This window comes from Dipteris shenzhenensis, chromosome 5 (assembly GCF_047967505.1).
Source record: "Dipteris shenzhenensis isolate YYH24624 ecotype China chromosome 5, Dip_SZ_1.0, whole genome shotgun sequence".
Taxonomy (NCBI): domain Eukaryota; kingdom Viridiplantae; phylum Streptophyta; class Polypodiopsida; order Gleicheniales; family Dipteridaceae; genus Dipteris; species Dipteris shenzhenensis.
In genome coordinates, this window is record NC_141600.1 from 49,653,976 (window position 1) to 49,669,665 (window position 15,690).

Here is a 15,690-nt window from a genome sequence, read left to right on the forward strand (position 1 = left end):
GATAGGGTCAGATCCTACGGGGTCGTGTCAATGCAGTAACTGGAATACGTGTGAATATGTCATTTACCATTGATGACAACATATATGATTGTTCGGAACCTAGCATAGCAATTTATATAAACTGCAAAAAATAACTCATAGTGACTAGTACACTAATCATAGAATTCCCAACGCAGATATAATGTTAGTAAGCAATACCTTGGGTGAAACAAACAATGTCACCAAGCGACCTCTAAATATTTGAGCATGTCTGTAACATAAGAGACAGAGGTACTACCCCTTTCTTGAGCATCAAGCAATGCTTCAAAACTATGCTCTACTGAGCTTGACGGAGCCACAATCAAAGTCGGCTCAAGCTGAAAAGCATCGAGATAGAGATGTAATAACTGAGGTGTATCTGCTAGATCACCCTCTTCTAACCACTTTGCATGTAATGTAGAATAATTTCTACATTCTACCAAGTAGCGTCAGAAAACTCTACCTTTGATCTTCCTTATGTGCCAAAATCTGTTCTGGAACTAGGATCTCATCCAATTCCTCAACCTCTGGTTGTACCTCATCAAGCATATCCTCTGGTACATACCCTTAAAGAGACTCACATGGAAAGCATTGTGAATCCTTTAATGATCTGGTAGCTTCAACCTGTAAGAAGCTACATCAGCTACATCACTTAACTTCTCTGAAACCTGAAAAGGCCCATAATATCTCATGTTGAGTTTGGGGAATAACCAGTCTTTGCCCCTTTTCTTTTTCAGCCTTGCCTTTTCAAAGCACGAAAGAACCCAATCACCTTCATTAAATATCAATTTACGATAGTGACAATCAACTGCCTTTTTTTAAGTCTTCAGGAGAGCCTACTTCACCTTCTTATAAGCCATATCCATGCTCTACCTCATCTTTTGAGTACACAATCAGGTCATCAAAGAAAGTGCCTACAAAAGCCCTATGCTCTTGGAAGATTCTGTCCAACATCTGATCAAAAGTTGCAAGAGCATTCATAAGGCTAAATGACATAACTAAGAACTCATACAACCCGAAGCTAGTCTTGAAAGTTGTCTTGGACACATCCGCTGGATGAATGCATATTTGATGATACCCACTCTTGAGATCTATGCGACTGAAAATGCCCGACCCTTCCAATCTATCCAAGATATCGTCAATCCTTGGAATTGGAAATCTGTTTTTTATGGTTATCTTGTTAAGTGCACGATAATCAATGCACATTCTCCAAAACCATCACTCTTTTGCACCAACAAAACCGATTGAACAGTAAGGGGAAGAACTGCGCTGAATCAGCCCCTTATCCAAAAGGTCCTTCACCTGGCTCATGATTTCTTCTTGCTGAGCTGCACTCACCCTATAAGGTTCCCTGTTTGGTGGACTACTGCTTGGCACTATGTCAATTGTATGATCCTCAGGCCTCTTAGGTGGAAGTTCACGGGGCAATGAGTCAGAAAAACATTCTCTAAACTGATTTAGGAAACCTGTCTGCTCTTTACCAAGCTTAGAGATTACAAATTGTATATCATCAGACCTAGTATCTTTTGCAAAAACTAAGTACGCAGAAATATGATGTTTTATTACTGAGCATATAGCTGAAGTAGATACAACAGAAACTGGCTCTCCCTTTTGTTTGACACCCAAAACATGCTTCTTTCCTCTATGTTCCAGGGAGATCTTCTGATTATATGTGTCCACCAAAGCATGTACCTTGTGACACCAAGGCTTTCTCAGCAAAACATCACACTCCTCAAGAGGCATTATATAAAATTCCTCACTGTCCACAAAGCTCTGTATATGCAATCAAAGCTTTCCAATGATAGGGGTAACTAGAGTGCTAAAACCAGGACAAGTCAATCCTGCTTCACTCATAGGCCCCATCTGTTGTGCACGGATTCCAAGTTTGCCTTCCAATTTAGGAGAGAAAATTTACACGAGCACATGGGTCAAAGAAAATCAATGTCATCTGATCCCTGACTTTGCCCCATGCCTTGCAAAACTATGTAGCATCATCATTAGGCTGCTCACTGATAACATCAAGCATTAATCCTGCAGATGGTTTAGGCTTCTTGCCTTTTTGCTCTTCCCTATCATCCACTTTCCCTTTTTGCTTACGTTTTGGGCAATCCCGTGCCATATGGCACTCTTCTTTACAATGAAAGCATTTGTTAGTCTCCATCAAGGCTTTCCTTTCCTCACGTGACAATGAATTAGAACCTGACCTATCACGCTTCTTCCCTTTGTTAAAAGGAGGCTTGGAAGCATTCCCTAGCTTCCCTGCTTTCTTGAAACTCTCAGACTTACTATTTTTATACCCACTGGTTTTTCCCAACAATAATGCATTAGCTATTGTAGCATTCTCAATGAGTTGAGACATGTTGGTAACCCTTGTTTTAGTACAGTAGTCTCTGATTTCCTTTGGTAGCCCGCAACAGTATTTTTTTATTTTATTTTACAAGGGCACATGCCTGTAAGAGCTAACCAGCAAGAGATCTTCCCAAAACTTTTTGTTGTACTCTTCCAAGTTATGACAGTGAGCTACATCCACTTATGGCATGCTGTCATAACATCTACCTCAAAAGTAGTAGTCAACTAGGTAGCTGAAAACACTTGCTTAAACTGAACCCAACTCGTGGGTGCTCTATTTTGGAGCAGCAAATTTGTCCACCACTGTAGAGCATCCCCCTTCAAGAAGGTGGATGGCTGCCTTTCGCATTTTAGATGGAGAAGGCTACATCAAACTGCTACACAAAAGTTAAAGCCTTCAACCTATCCTGAGCCCCATTAAAGGTCTCAAACTTCACTGCTGCACCACCCTCTTTGTAATCTTTAACCTTCCTTTTGTTGAGATATCGAGCTCCACTCGCGATATGCCAGGGTGACCGTTGTGCATTTATGTCACCGACTTGTTAGCTGCAGATGCGATTGGTACACTGCCCACGAATAATAGCTGGATGACAACTATCCTTATCTACTCTAGTTTGTGGCTCAGTTAGTATGCCACCTTAGTTAGTTGAGTTTGGTTTGAGACCCACATATAGGGTTCTTCTATTTCTTTGTACTTGAGTTCTTTTGGCTTTCACAAGTAAGAAGAGGAAAACTGTTTTCAGCCTCCACCTTTGTGTGTATTCCCCCATTGTGCATGTGAGAAAGCCGCAAGTGAGACTCCTTCCCTCTCTCCCACTATCTTCACATGGTATCAGAGCCTTGTTCGTGGTAAGGAAGACCAGGGATGTTTTGAGAGCACCTGGAAGTGAGCCTATTTTGTGAGGTCTACCAGGGTTAGGTATCCTGTGGATAGGCTGAAATATGATGGATTTACAGCCATTCACTATGCCTATATGGTCAAAGTGATACAGGAGCCAGAACCCACTTCTTTTGAGCAAGCCATGGGAAATGAAAAATGGGAGAAAGCCATGGATGAAGAAATGGATGCCTTGGATGCAAATGCTACATGGGAATTGGTGCCTTTGCCTAAAGACAAGAATGCAATTGGCTGTAAGTCGGTTTATAAGATCAAGCACAATGCAGATGGTTTTGTGAATAGATACAAGGCAAGATTAGTTGTCAAGGGGTATGCACAGACATATGGCATTGATTATGAAGAAACTTTCAGCCCGGTTGCAAGGATGGCAACCGTAAGAGCAGCCATTGCTATGGCTGCATCAAAGGGATGGTCTTTACATCAGATGGATGTAAAGAATTCCTTCTTGCATGGTGATTTGCAAGAAGAGGTCTTTATGGAGCAGCTAGCAGGTTATGTTCATGCTATTCATCTTGAGTTTGTTTGTAGGTTGAAGAAAGCCTTGTATGGCTTGAAGCAAGCACCTAGAGCATGGTCTGACAAGATAGGATAGTATCTTGTTACTATTGGCTTTCAGATTTCCAAGGCAGATTTCTCACTCTATGTGAGAAAAACAGAGAAAGGGATAATGCTGCTTGTCATTTATGTTGATGATTTGATCATCATAGGTGATAGTGATGAAGATAAACACCTATTTCATTAATTTTGGACTCTTGCACTGTCCAAATTCATTTTGTGAGATAATTTTGGATAAAACATTTCAAAAAAAGAGGCTCTTATAAAACAAAACATTGAGTCAAAAAGGAAGATTTTAAAAAATCAAATTAGAAAAAATGACGTGAGATGTTAAAAATAGAGTACATCACATTGTTAAAAGAGACAAAAAAGTAAGATTTTAAAAAATCAAATTATAAAAAATGGCGTGACATGTTATGAAAACTAGAGTACATTTCAAAAAGAGCACATCACATTTGTAAAGAAGTAGATCATATTACTCAAAGCCATATGGTGTCAAAAAACACCTTAATACAGTCTCTCTTAACATCATCTTAACATCACATTTGTACAAGAAGTAGATCATATTACTCAAAGCCATATGGTGTCAAAAAACACCTTAATACAAAGCCATATGGTGTCAAAAAACACCTTAATACAGTCTCTCTTATCTAAGTCTAGAAGATCTCATCATTGGTCTCTCTTATCTTCTCAACAACCCAATCTTTCACTGCCTCCACAGCTGTATCCTCAACATAATTACATGCGAAGAACAAATTTAAGCAATCACAAATTGTTTCTTTATAATTTCTCTAAGAGGCTCTTATTGTTCTCTCAGCATCCGCATCAAATCGCCCATGATGAGAGCTGCGATAACGCAGGTTACTTAAGAAGTCTAATAGATCTTGTCGTGCTTTTATCATACATCTTAGAAGTCTTTCACTGTCTGCTATCTTGAGAGTCTCCTCCCTCTCTGCGTGCCTTTGTGCAGCAAATTCCTCTCTCTCCATGTGTGTCAAAGGAGAACCTTGTCAAATTCTGGCCTCTCTTTGTGCTCCTTGGTCAGCAATCCATTCTTTGAGATTGTTAATTCCAAACTCCACGTCTTCGACAATGCCAAGGACATCCATGGGTGGGGAGATGATAAAGAAAGGGAGATGGACTACGATGCAAGAAAGAAGAGAGTGTCTGCGGAAGGACTACGATGGAAGAATACAAGTTAATGAGAAGCACTAGGATGGATGAAAGAAGAGAGTGTTTGTGGAAGAACTAGGATAGAAGAATACTTGGTTATCAGGATGGATGAAAGAAGACTCTGAGAGTGTTTGCGGAAGGACTAGGATAGAAGAATACAAGAAGAATACAAGTTAATGAGAAGCACTAGGATTGATGAAAAAAGAGAGTGTTTGTGGAAGAACTAGGATAGAAGAATACTTGGTTATCAGGCTGGATGAAAGAAGACTCTGAGAGTGTTTGCGGAAGGACTAGGATAGAAGAATACAAGTTACTCAGAAGGACTAGGATGTAAGAAATAAGAGAGTGTTTGTGGAAGGACTAGGATGGAAGAATACAAGTGCACTAAGGCACGATGTGTTCACTACGATAAGGATAAGGGTTGGAATAAAGTGAAAGGCACGATGTGTTCACTATGATAAGGATAAGGGTTGGAATAAAGCGAGTGGAGATTGAATGCTCTACTTTAAGTGAGTGGATATAATAAGGATAAGGGTTGGAATAAAGTGAGAGAAGCATTGCGAATTCTCTACTTTAAGTGAGTGGAGACTGTCCAACTGAATAAAATTCTCATCACACAAGGATTTATTTCCAAATAATCACATCATCACACATTCATATCATAAAATTGTGTGCATGAAGAAATATATTACAAATATTACATCATCACATATTCATATCAAAATTCTCATCACACAAGGATTTATTTCCAAATAATCACATCATCACATATTCATATCATAAAATTGTGTGCATGAAGAAATATATTACAAATATTACATCATCACATATTCATATCAAAATTCTCATCACACAAGGATTTATTTCCAAATAATCACATCATCACACATTCATATCATAAAATTGTGTGCATAAAGAAATTATATAAATATCATGATTATGCCACTTATATAATAAGTCACAAATTGGTGTATAATCAACAAAAACTACAAACACAACATCATACATGCATCACAACTCTTGTGATGCTTCTAGTGGAGACTGTGGCAACTCTTCGGATGCTTCCAATGGAGGCTGTTGTGCTGTTGTAGATGTACACTCGGTCTCTACTTCTTCTGTAGTATGTAGTGCTTTCGGAGTAGACTCAGTATCCTCTTCCTTAAATGCAAGCGGAGGCGGTGGCAACTCTTCTGATGCTTCCAGTGGAGGCTGTGGTGCTGTAGGTGTACATCGGGTCTCTACTTCTTCTGTAGTGTGCAGTGCTTTCATAGTAGACTCAGTCTCCTCTTCCTTAAAGGGAAGCTCTGATATTGCTTCAGTTGCACGTTGTATTCTAATGTCAGCAATTAGGTCTCGAATGATTTCAGCCCTAAACAATTGTATATCCTCCTCTGAATATTTGAGCTCCAAAGAGTCTTCCGATGAGATCTGTCTCTTAAGTGAGAAAATTTCTTTGAAAATCAACATGCAGTTGTAGGCAACTCTCCACCCACAACTATGCCCATCTTCCTGCTCTACTACTAAACGCTTTTGGAAGTCTACCGAGTCTTTGTACTATCCTGTTTCTTTGATAGCAGATACCAACTTCTCAATCGACCTGCTCATCGTGACATATTAAAAAAACTTAGTGTGTCTATCACATAAGGTACATAATATAGAAGTAACAACAGATTAATAGAATACTTATGTTTACACTGAGCCATGAAAGCCTGCAATCGAGTTAACAAACCAACAATAGTTGTCTTCAAGGTTCCAAACCACCAGACTCCAATGTTCCCTACACGAATAATTAAGAACCATTATTATTTAACACAATGTTGCCAGTATAAGATGAAAATAAAGGTTGCCATGATACTTACATCTCATGATATGCCATAAATAGGACTCGCATGCCATGTAAATGTAAAGGCTGTAATAATTTACAAACATCGGCTATTGTCTTTCTGCTATCGCTAAGTATAGGAGAAAGGAGGGAATCCAACATATACACACGATTTTGTACGACTCTACCAAATCATGAGATAACTATACTGCACCAACAAATAAATGAATATTAGCTTATTAGATTTAATCAAAATATTGAATTATCAAGTAGAGAAAAAGTTTGTATCAAACCTGAGAATGGCCATCATAACGTTGTTATTGACCTCATTTGAAGCTCTAGAGAGAATTGAAATCTCCTCTCCCCCAAATTCAAGATACTGAGGTCTATGTTGAATCATAACCCTAACATTAAAAGAGCTTCCCAATTCTTTTAATGAAGCCATGTTTGTAGAGTTGAGGTCTTCTATCCTCTTTGACTCTTTGATGGCATTCATTTCGCAATCAATGATTGCTCGAATGGTACATGTTATAAATGCATAGAGATGCAAATCCGTATATGTTGATAGTGTGGTGTCATTTTGTATCTCAAAAATTTGACCAAGTACCAAAAAGCAATTGTAGCCCACCCTCCATCCACAATTATAGATGTGGCTATTCTCTTGATGTGATACCTGACATGTTATATACTCTATTTGTTGTGCCAAGTCACATTGCCGCATTACTATGTCGATAGCATCTACTAATTTTCGAGCTGATCTGCACATCAAAACATATAACAACAGTGAATATGTGCATTGCATATCAATCTACATGTCAAGAAGTGACAACAAGTGTAGTCTATACTTACTCTAACACATTGCCATGGACGGATGTCATTGAGTTGGCAAAGAAGCACTTCTTCGCAAGGATGTCCACGACTACCAGCCTCCAATGTGAGTTGCATTATCAATAAAGAATAATTACTGTGTTTGAGACAATTCTAGCAATGCAATAGAAAAAACAAGTAGGGTTTCATGCTTACTTAATATGCTGTAAAAATAACTCGTGCGTCATTCATAGGAACGTGCTTCAACCACTTGCAAACATTCTCTATGGTTTCTTCTTTGTTGCTAAGCACTTCCGAAATACGAGGATCGAGCATATATGAAACGCTTTGTATATTTTGCGGAAAATTTGCTATAACATTACTATATTAAAAAAAAAAGTATTAGCTTCTTGGGTTTAATCAAAATAAGCAAAGTATAAAGCCAAGGAAAAGGTTGCATCAAACCTGAGGATGGTTGTAATGACTTTGACATTAACCTCATTCTTAGGATTCAAGAGGATTGAAATCTCTTCTTCACCAAATTCAAAAAAATGAGGTTGTTGTCAAATTAACAACATAGCAGTGAATGAACTTCCAATCTGCTCCAATAGATTCATATTTTTATGACTCATCTTATTGAGGGAGTAGTCTACATCGTATTCTTCTTCACTTGCTATGTCCTCCACATCCTCCTTCTGCCATAAAAATATAAAAAAGTTATGCGATGTACACATCCCAAATAAAGGCTTAAACAAGTAGATAAGGTTTCATACATGCTTTCATTAGAGTAAGTCTCTCCTCTGCTTGGAGCAAAAATTTAAAAAGGTTTCATACACGCTTTCATTAGAGTGAGTCTCTCCTCCTCTTGGATGAAAAATTTAAAAAGCTATGAGATTTACACATCTGAAATAAAAATAATGGTTTAAATAATCATAGAAGTATAAAGATAGCATGCTTTCATTAGACAAGTTATGAGATTTACAGATCCCAAATAAAATTAATGGTTTAAATAATTATAAAAGTATAAAGATAGCATGCTTTCATTAGACTCTGTCTCTTCTCCTCTTGGAAGAAAATATAAAAAAGTTATGAGATTTACACATCCCAATTAAAGGCTGGAACAAGCATACAAGTATAAAGATAAGGTTTTATACATGCTGCAATGTAGTCATATTTTCATGTTGTTTCCCAATGGTAGTAATTAGATGCTGAATACTCTCAGCCTGAAATGCTAGCAGATCAGCTTTTGTATATGATTCCATTTTGAATAGTAACTCCAAATCAAAAATCTCTCTAAGAAACAACATGCAGTTGTAGGAAACTCTCCACCCACAGCTGTGTCCATCTTTTTGCTCCACTGGCAGACGTCTTTTGAATTCTACTTGATCTTGTTGCTCCGTGGTTATTCTGACAGCAGATACTAGCCGATATGTAGCATTGTCTAGCATGACATATGAAATATATTAATATGTCATGATCATAAGATACACAATAAGAAAGTATCAAAAATATTAAGAGAATAATTACCTTGGGGAGTTGGCATGATAGCCTTCTATTGAATTCACAAACCATAAATGGTTGAGTTCAAGGTCCCAGAAGATCAGACTCCAATGTGAGCTACACGACCAGAATAAAAACGATTATTGTTTTACACAAACTTGCCAAAGAAATAGTAAAAATAAGGTTAGAGTTGATACTTACGCCTCATGATAAGGCATTAAGATGACTCGCACCCCATCTAAATTCAAAGGGCTTAACCAGGTACAAACATCTTCTATAGTCTTTTGAGGAGAGCTAAGAATAGAAGAAAGGAGAGCATCGAGCATGTAGACACGATGCTGCACTGTACTAGGAAGCTGAGAAATAACTACACTGCACCAAGAAATAAACAAACATTAGCTCATAGAATTGATTTGCATTCTGCACTAGGAAACTGATATATAACTGAACTGTGAATAAATAAACAAATGTTAGCTTATTGAAGTAGCAATAAATAAATAAATGTTACCTGAGAATGGCCAAGATAACATTGTCATTAACCTCTTTTAAAGGATTGGAGAGGATTGAAACCTCCTCTCTACCAAAGCTTAAATACTGAGGTTCTCGTTTCAAAACGATCCTAACTTCAAATGAGCTCTCCATTTTATCCAATGCAGCTAAATTTGATTTTTCAATCAAATTTAGAGGTGGTTGCATTGTTGAAGTAGAAGGGAGTGCCTCCATATTGACTTCATCCATTTCTTCTCCCTCTATTGCCTGTAAACAAATATGAGAGATTAGATTCATTATCTTTAAATTTAAATCTTATTTAAAAAATTGTATTTAGTTGAGAAATAGAGAGTTCATACCGCTAAGTATTGTCGTAGTGGCCTTTTTTCATAACCCTGCGAGCCATAATTATCAAAGAAGGCATCATCATGTTTGTCTTCATCCACCAACCTCTCTGTGAACGGGTCATGTAAGTCCATCTTTTCACCATCATCAACTGGGACATTATGATCTTCAAGGTAATCATCCATGTCATCGGTGTCCTTGTGGTCTATCTCTTTTTCATAGCCTGTGGTTAGATCTGCTTGAAGCTGGAAATAAGCCATGAAATGCTTATTTTCAATAATATTTGTGGAGTTGCCTTTTCTTAGGAGATGCTCAAATAAATATCCCATCCTACACAAGGTGACCTCCCAACCTGCCGGCAGCAAATTCTCCATCATGGTAAGCAAGAGACTCCCACTTTTTGCAGGACTTCCATAGTTGTTTTTTTGATAATGTATGGACCTGGGAATATCTTGCTCTTCTAGCATCAATCTCAAATTATTTGAATTCCCTCTTATGTTCTTTTGTAAGGAGTGATCAGGGTTGGGACTCCGCATACACAAAAAGAATGATTCAAGAGTTTGAATTGCTATGCCACATTCTCTCTTGCCTCTCTTTGCTGCATAAACACCACTATAGATCTTCAAATCTGATGAATATGCTCGCTCTAGAGTAACTTGCATGGCTTCTTTGTCTTTTTTATCAACAAATATGACAATGTTGCAAATCGCCACTTTGCTAATGGTGGTATATACTATTCTATCAATGAAGTTATGGATATCATCGCTAGAAACTTCATTGATAAAGAATAGTTGTGGCTTATCCCATGCTGACTCATTCTTGAAGAAGTCATCTTCTGAGACTCCACTGAAGTTGACAAGCTTTCCAGACTCTGCCGTAACCTCTACATTGAATTGAAAGCTTTGGTGCATATCTGTCGGCATTCTTATCTCGCTGATTAATTTTTCCACATATGCAACCACCTGTTGTGGGATCTCTTTTCTCATATAAGAGGTCACTATTTCCGACCCATCTTCATCCTTTTTAATCCACCTGTTTGCCCATAGCTTTACCTTGGGTGTTGACAAAGAAGCTATATGCTTCACCACATTATAGTCAATGTTACAATGAGTAAGTGGAATTTGTTTCTCTGACAGCAAATACTTGATGGCACTATGCACTGCATCACGCCTCACCTGTACATTGATGCATTCTTCCATGTAGTGGTCTTTGTCTTTTTTTCCAAAAAAACATTCTTTCTTTAAAATTTTTTGTGCTACCATGGATGCATACTTATCAGGTAAGTACTTTACAGGCCTCCACATCCTTGCCGTCCACTCCTTCTTATCCATTACCTTTGACTTGCCGGAGATAAACAAAGGAGCTTCATAGGTCAGCTGTCCATGCTCACAAGCAATGCACGTTTCAAGCATCTCATTGAACACTTCAACAGGACGAAATATGATAGAAGTGTAGTCGGCATATCTGTCCCTCACCACCTTGAGGCTTGTCATACTTTCTTCCCGCTCTTGAGTTCCCCTAGGCACAACTGCACTCAAAGAAGTATAAAAGTTTGTGAGTGTGTTCGGCGTCTGCTTTTGTGACCTTTTGTTTCAAATCAGGATTTGGAGAACCAAATGTTGTCCATATCACCCTTGCCTTCTGTAAGACCTCTGATGTTGAGGATATCTTACGCTTTCCATGGACATAATGATTAAGTCTTTCGGACTCAATCAAATACTTGATCTCATGCTTGAATATACAGATTGTTGCAGGATAATAATGGAATGAGCTTATCTTTACAAATTGTTCTGGAGTGAGTCTTTTGCCCTCCTTTGCTTCCCTTGCGATCTGATTACAAGCATAAGCCCAATGTTGACCATCAATGGGCTGGAATCTGCAATGAAGGAGAAATTCCTTCTTTACTTCCTTTAGCATATTCTCTCCTTGTGCCTCTTCGCCTTGTTCATGTGGAATATTTTTTAGAGTGTCTTTAAAGAATTGACTGAATATTTCCTCGAAATGTGTAGGCCCTGTAAATGTTATTTGATCCAGAAAACTATTTTTGGTTGGAAAAAACATTATTGGGCGCAAGACCACATTGCTTGCCACAGGTTTCTTACCATCTCTCAAAGCCTCTTATATTTGCATTGCATAGGATATATCAAGGCTTCGGCTATTAGTAAAGAGAGCTGCAGCTTCCACATCTTTGGCATTCACAAATCACGTCCTTTGACCCCAGATATATCCCACATCATCATCTGTAACTGCTTCATTAAGATGCAGATTAAGATTTTTGATTGATGTGAGTTGATCCTGATCATCTTCAGCCTCGGATTCTGAGTCTTCTTCATCTTTCTCTTTTTTTGACCGTTTTTCATCCACATTATCTTTCTCTACAGTGGGACGATGTCTTTTCTTACTGCTTGGAACCGTGGCTCTTGCAGTACTAGCCTTTTGGATTTCACGTCGTGGTTTGCTAGCAAGAGCTTCTAGCATAATTGCAGTGGATCGACCTTGATCTTCTTCAATTTTTGCTAATTCCCGTGCACTCAAGGCTTGTTTTTCATCATCCTTAGTTACATCCACCATTTCTGGCTCTAGAAGTTTGCGCTCATGTTCTACAGGTTTGTGACAGTGTGCCTGTTCTTCTTGTCCCTGCATCGAAGTTTGAGCTTTTTGATCTCCTTCATGTGAAGATTCTTGCATATGAGGAGCATATTCTGCATCCTGAAAGTATTCAAACATTATCTTTGCATGCATCCTTTTTGCCACCACACTAGGAAATTGCTCCCAAGTATATGAAAGAGTCTCCAATGCCCTTTGCAGCTCTGGAAACTTTGATGGTTGAGGAGGAGGCATCACAAAGGTCTTTGCGTCTCTCCTTGACACAATAAAATGCATACCGCCAACTTCAGGATCTGAACTCTTTGGTAAAATATCCACAAAGGTGTCTTTTCGCTGAATTATTATGCCTACTACAAGGCTTGAAGTCATATCTTTTTTGAAGAAAGTAGCATCCCATGGATCTTCAACACCATTGAACTCCCTTTTTTACATAAGTAGAAAGAGTCTCTTTTCCTTTTGATGAAGAAACCAAGCTCTTCTACCCATGTGATATCGAGTCCACCTACCAAAGCCATTGGGGCTATATTCCTTTCCTTTGAAATTCAAAGTGACATCAGAAACCCATTCTCTGATCTCAGAGTCATTTAGGATAGCCATCACATTAGCTGATTGCTCCATAATCCTACAAGAAAAGATAATGAAGAATTTAGATACATACAAGTAAAGTACAATATACAACCCTTGATACAATAAATGTGGGAAATAGCCCAAAAGGCTTTACAAGGCTTCATATGGCAATAAATGTGGGAAATAGCCTAAAAGGCTTTACAAGGCTTAAATATTTGTACAAATGTAAAAGAATTAGCCAATAAAGCTTTACAAGTAATATAAAATGTCGTCTAGTGATAAAGCTTCAATCTTCGTGAAGATTCATGTAATATGTCCATCCATTGATATCTGTGCACTGATACCCAACTGATGCAATCTATCCACTAAAAACTATTCCACTGATATCCACTTATGCAGCCCACATGATATCCACTTATGCATCCCACTGATACTCGTTAATTAGTGAATGGTTGGGATGGTCGGGTTTATTACAAGGCGCTTCATATGACAATAAATGTAAAAAATAGCATAAAAGGCTTTACAAGGATTTTTATGACAATAAAGGAGCTTAAATATTTATACAAATGCAATAAAAATAACCAATAATCATCAAGCTCCAATATGTCCCATGACATGTAATCTGTCCACTGATATATGTAATCTGTCCACTGATATCTACTCATGCAATCTGCCCATTGATAAACTTCTTGGTAAATGGTAAAAGGTCTTATTTAATAGCATGTTATGAGTGTTAAACCGCATGTGAGCGAAGGGACTGACAACGATTAGGAACTAGTTAGAAAAATTTGAGCATGGCTTCGATTGGCAACTTGGAGAATTGTCTCTCCTCTAAGGCAATCTAATCTATGCTAAACTATGCTAAACCAACTGTCGAAGCGAAGAAAAGCAATAAATAATTTCTTTTTCTGTGTTCATTTTAATGTGCTGGGGTTTAAGAGGCTTAAATATGCAAAAGAAGGGGTTGTGATGTAGAGGCTAAACCTGCATGTAATATAAATGAAGAACAAGTATCTAAAGAAAAGTTAACATTTTTCAATTTAAAAGATGAATATATATATAAATATTATCTCACCTTCAAAACAAACCATAAATTCACTCTTTTATAATTTTTTAAAAGTATAATATAAAAGATGTAAATATATAAAACTCTCTTTACTTTCTCTCTCTCTCTCTCTCTCTCTCTCTACTCCTAAATCTCTTTGTAGCCATAGTCAAGACACCTCATTCTCTCTCTTAATCTCTCTCTCTCTCTCTCTCTCTGACAACTCTTAAGTATTTTTCTCTCTATCCTCATCCCACTTATTCTCTCTCTCCCTCTCCCTCCCTCTAGCACAAAAGTTTCATTCCTCTCTCTCTCTCCCTCTCTCTCCCTCTCTCTCTTTCTCTCTCTCTCTCTCTCTCTCTCTCTCTCTCTCTCTCCCTAAGTCTCCCTCTTCTCTTCTCTCTCTCTCTCTCTTTTCCTCTCTCCTCTCGCCACGTTTCATTCTGATAAACATCTCTCTCTCTCTCTCTCTCCCTCTCTCTCTCTCCCTCTCTCTCTTTCCCTCTCTCTCTCTTTCTCTCTCTCCCTCTCTCTCTTTCTCTCTCTCTCCCTCTCTCTCCCTACTCTCTCCCTCCCTCAAGCAGCCACGGCCCCCAAGAGACCCGCTTCTCTCTCTTAATCTCTCTCCCCCTCTCTCCTCTCTCTTTCTTTCCCTCCCTACTCTTCTCTCTCATTTAAGGAGCCCCTCTTCTCTGTGTGAATCTCTCTCTCTCTCTCCCTCTCTCCCTCTCCTCTCTCATTTAACGAGCCCCTCTTCTCTCTCTTAATTTCTCTCTTTCCCTCCCTTCCTATTCTCTCATTTCTCAAATTTACAAATTCAAATATAAATAAAAAACTAATTAAAATAGAACTCAAAAACTCAAATAAGAAACTAATTTAAAAAGAATTGTAATGCCTTCTAAAAGACCACCCTCCCCAAAAACTTTAAGAATAAACTAATTGAAAAGGAATTATAAGTAAAGAAAAAGAATTACAATACGAATTTTAAGAAATAGAACTCAAAAACCTTAACAAGAAACTAATTGAAAAGAATTGTAAGTAAAGAAAAAGAATTACAAGATGAATAAAAAAGAATGCAAGTACCTGGAAAAAGTGAAAAAAGTAAGGCTCCGCTTATCCTTTCTCTTCCGCTCTTGGTTGCTTCAATGAAATGAGGAGAGAGTTAAAACTAGCCCACTCCTCCTACGCATAAATTTGAATTTTCAAAAAAGAGAGGGAAATTTGAATTCAAATTTGTGTTCAACATTCTTCTTATACTTTCTTCTATACTTTCTTCTCATACATTCTTTTTGAATTCAAATTTGTGTTCAACATTTTTCTTGATACTTTCTTCAACATTCTCCTCGATTCTCATAAGTCCTTTTCATTCTTCTCGTAAGTCCTTTTCATTCTTCTCGTAAGTCAAATCTTATTTGTCGTTCTTGCTCGTGATAGTAAGTCAAATCCTCCTCTCCCCTCTCTCTCCTTCTGCTCCCTCCTCTCCTCTCCCTCTCTCTCTCCTCTCTCTCCTTCCTG

At 38.0% G+C, this 15,690-nt stretch overlaps 1 protein-coding gene across 1 annotated transcript; it reads right to left on the minus strand.

Annotated features, from left to right (window-relative positions):
- Nucleotides 1-1,236: 1,236 nt before the first annotated feature.
- Nucleotides 1,237-1,761, minus strand: LOC147902133 (uncharacterized). The gene has a single exon (XM_087374429.1). It carries the CDS (start codon nucleotides 1,759-1,761, stop codon nucleotides 1,237-1,239), a length of 525 nt encoding a protein of 174 aa, XP_087230555.1.
- Between the last annotated feature and the right edge of the window lie 13,929 nt (nucleotides 1,762-15,690).

Coding starts and splice junctions, on each gene's coding strand:
- LOC147902133 (XM_087374429.1), bottom strand. CDS start 1,761: ATGCCTCTTGAGGAGTGTGATGTTTTGCTGAGAAAGCCTTGGTGTCAC.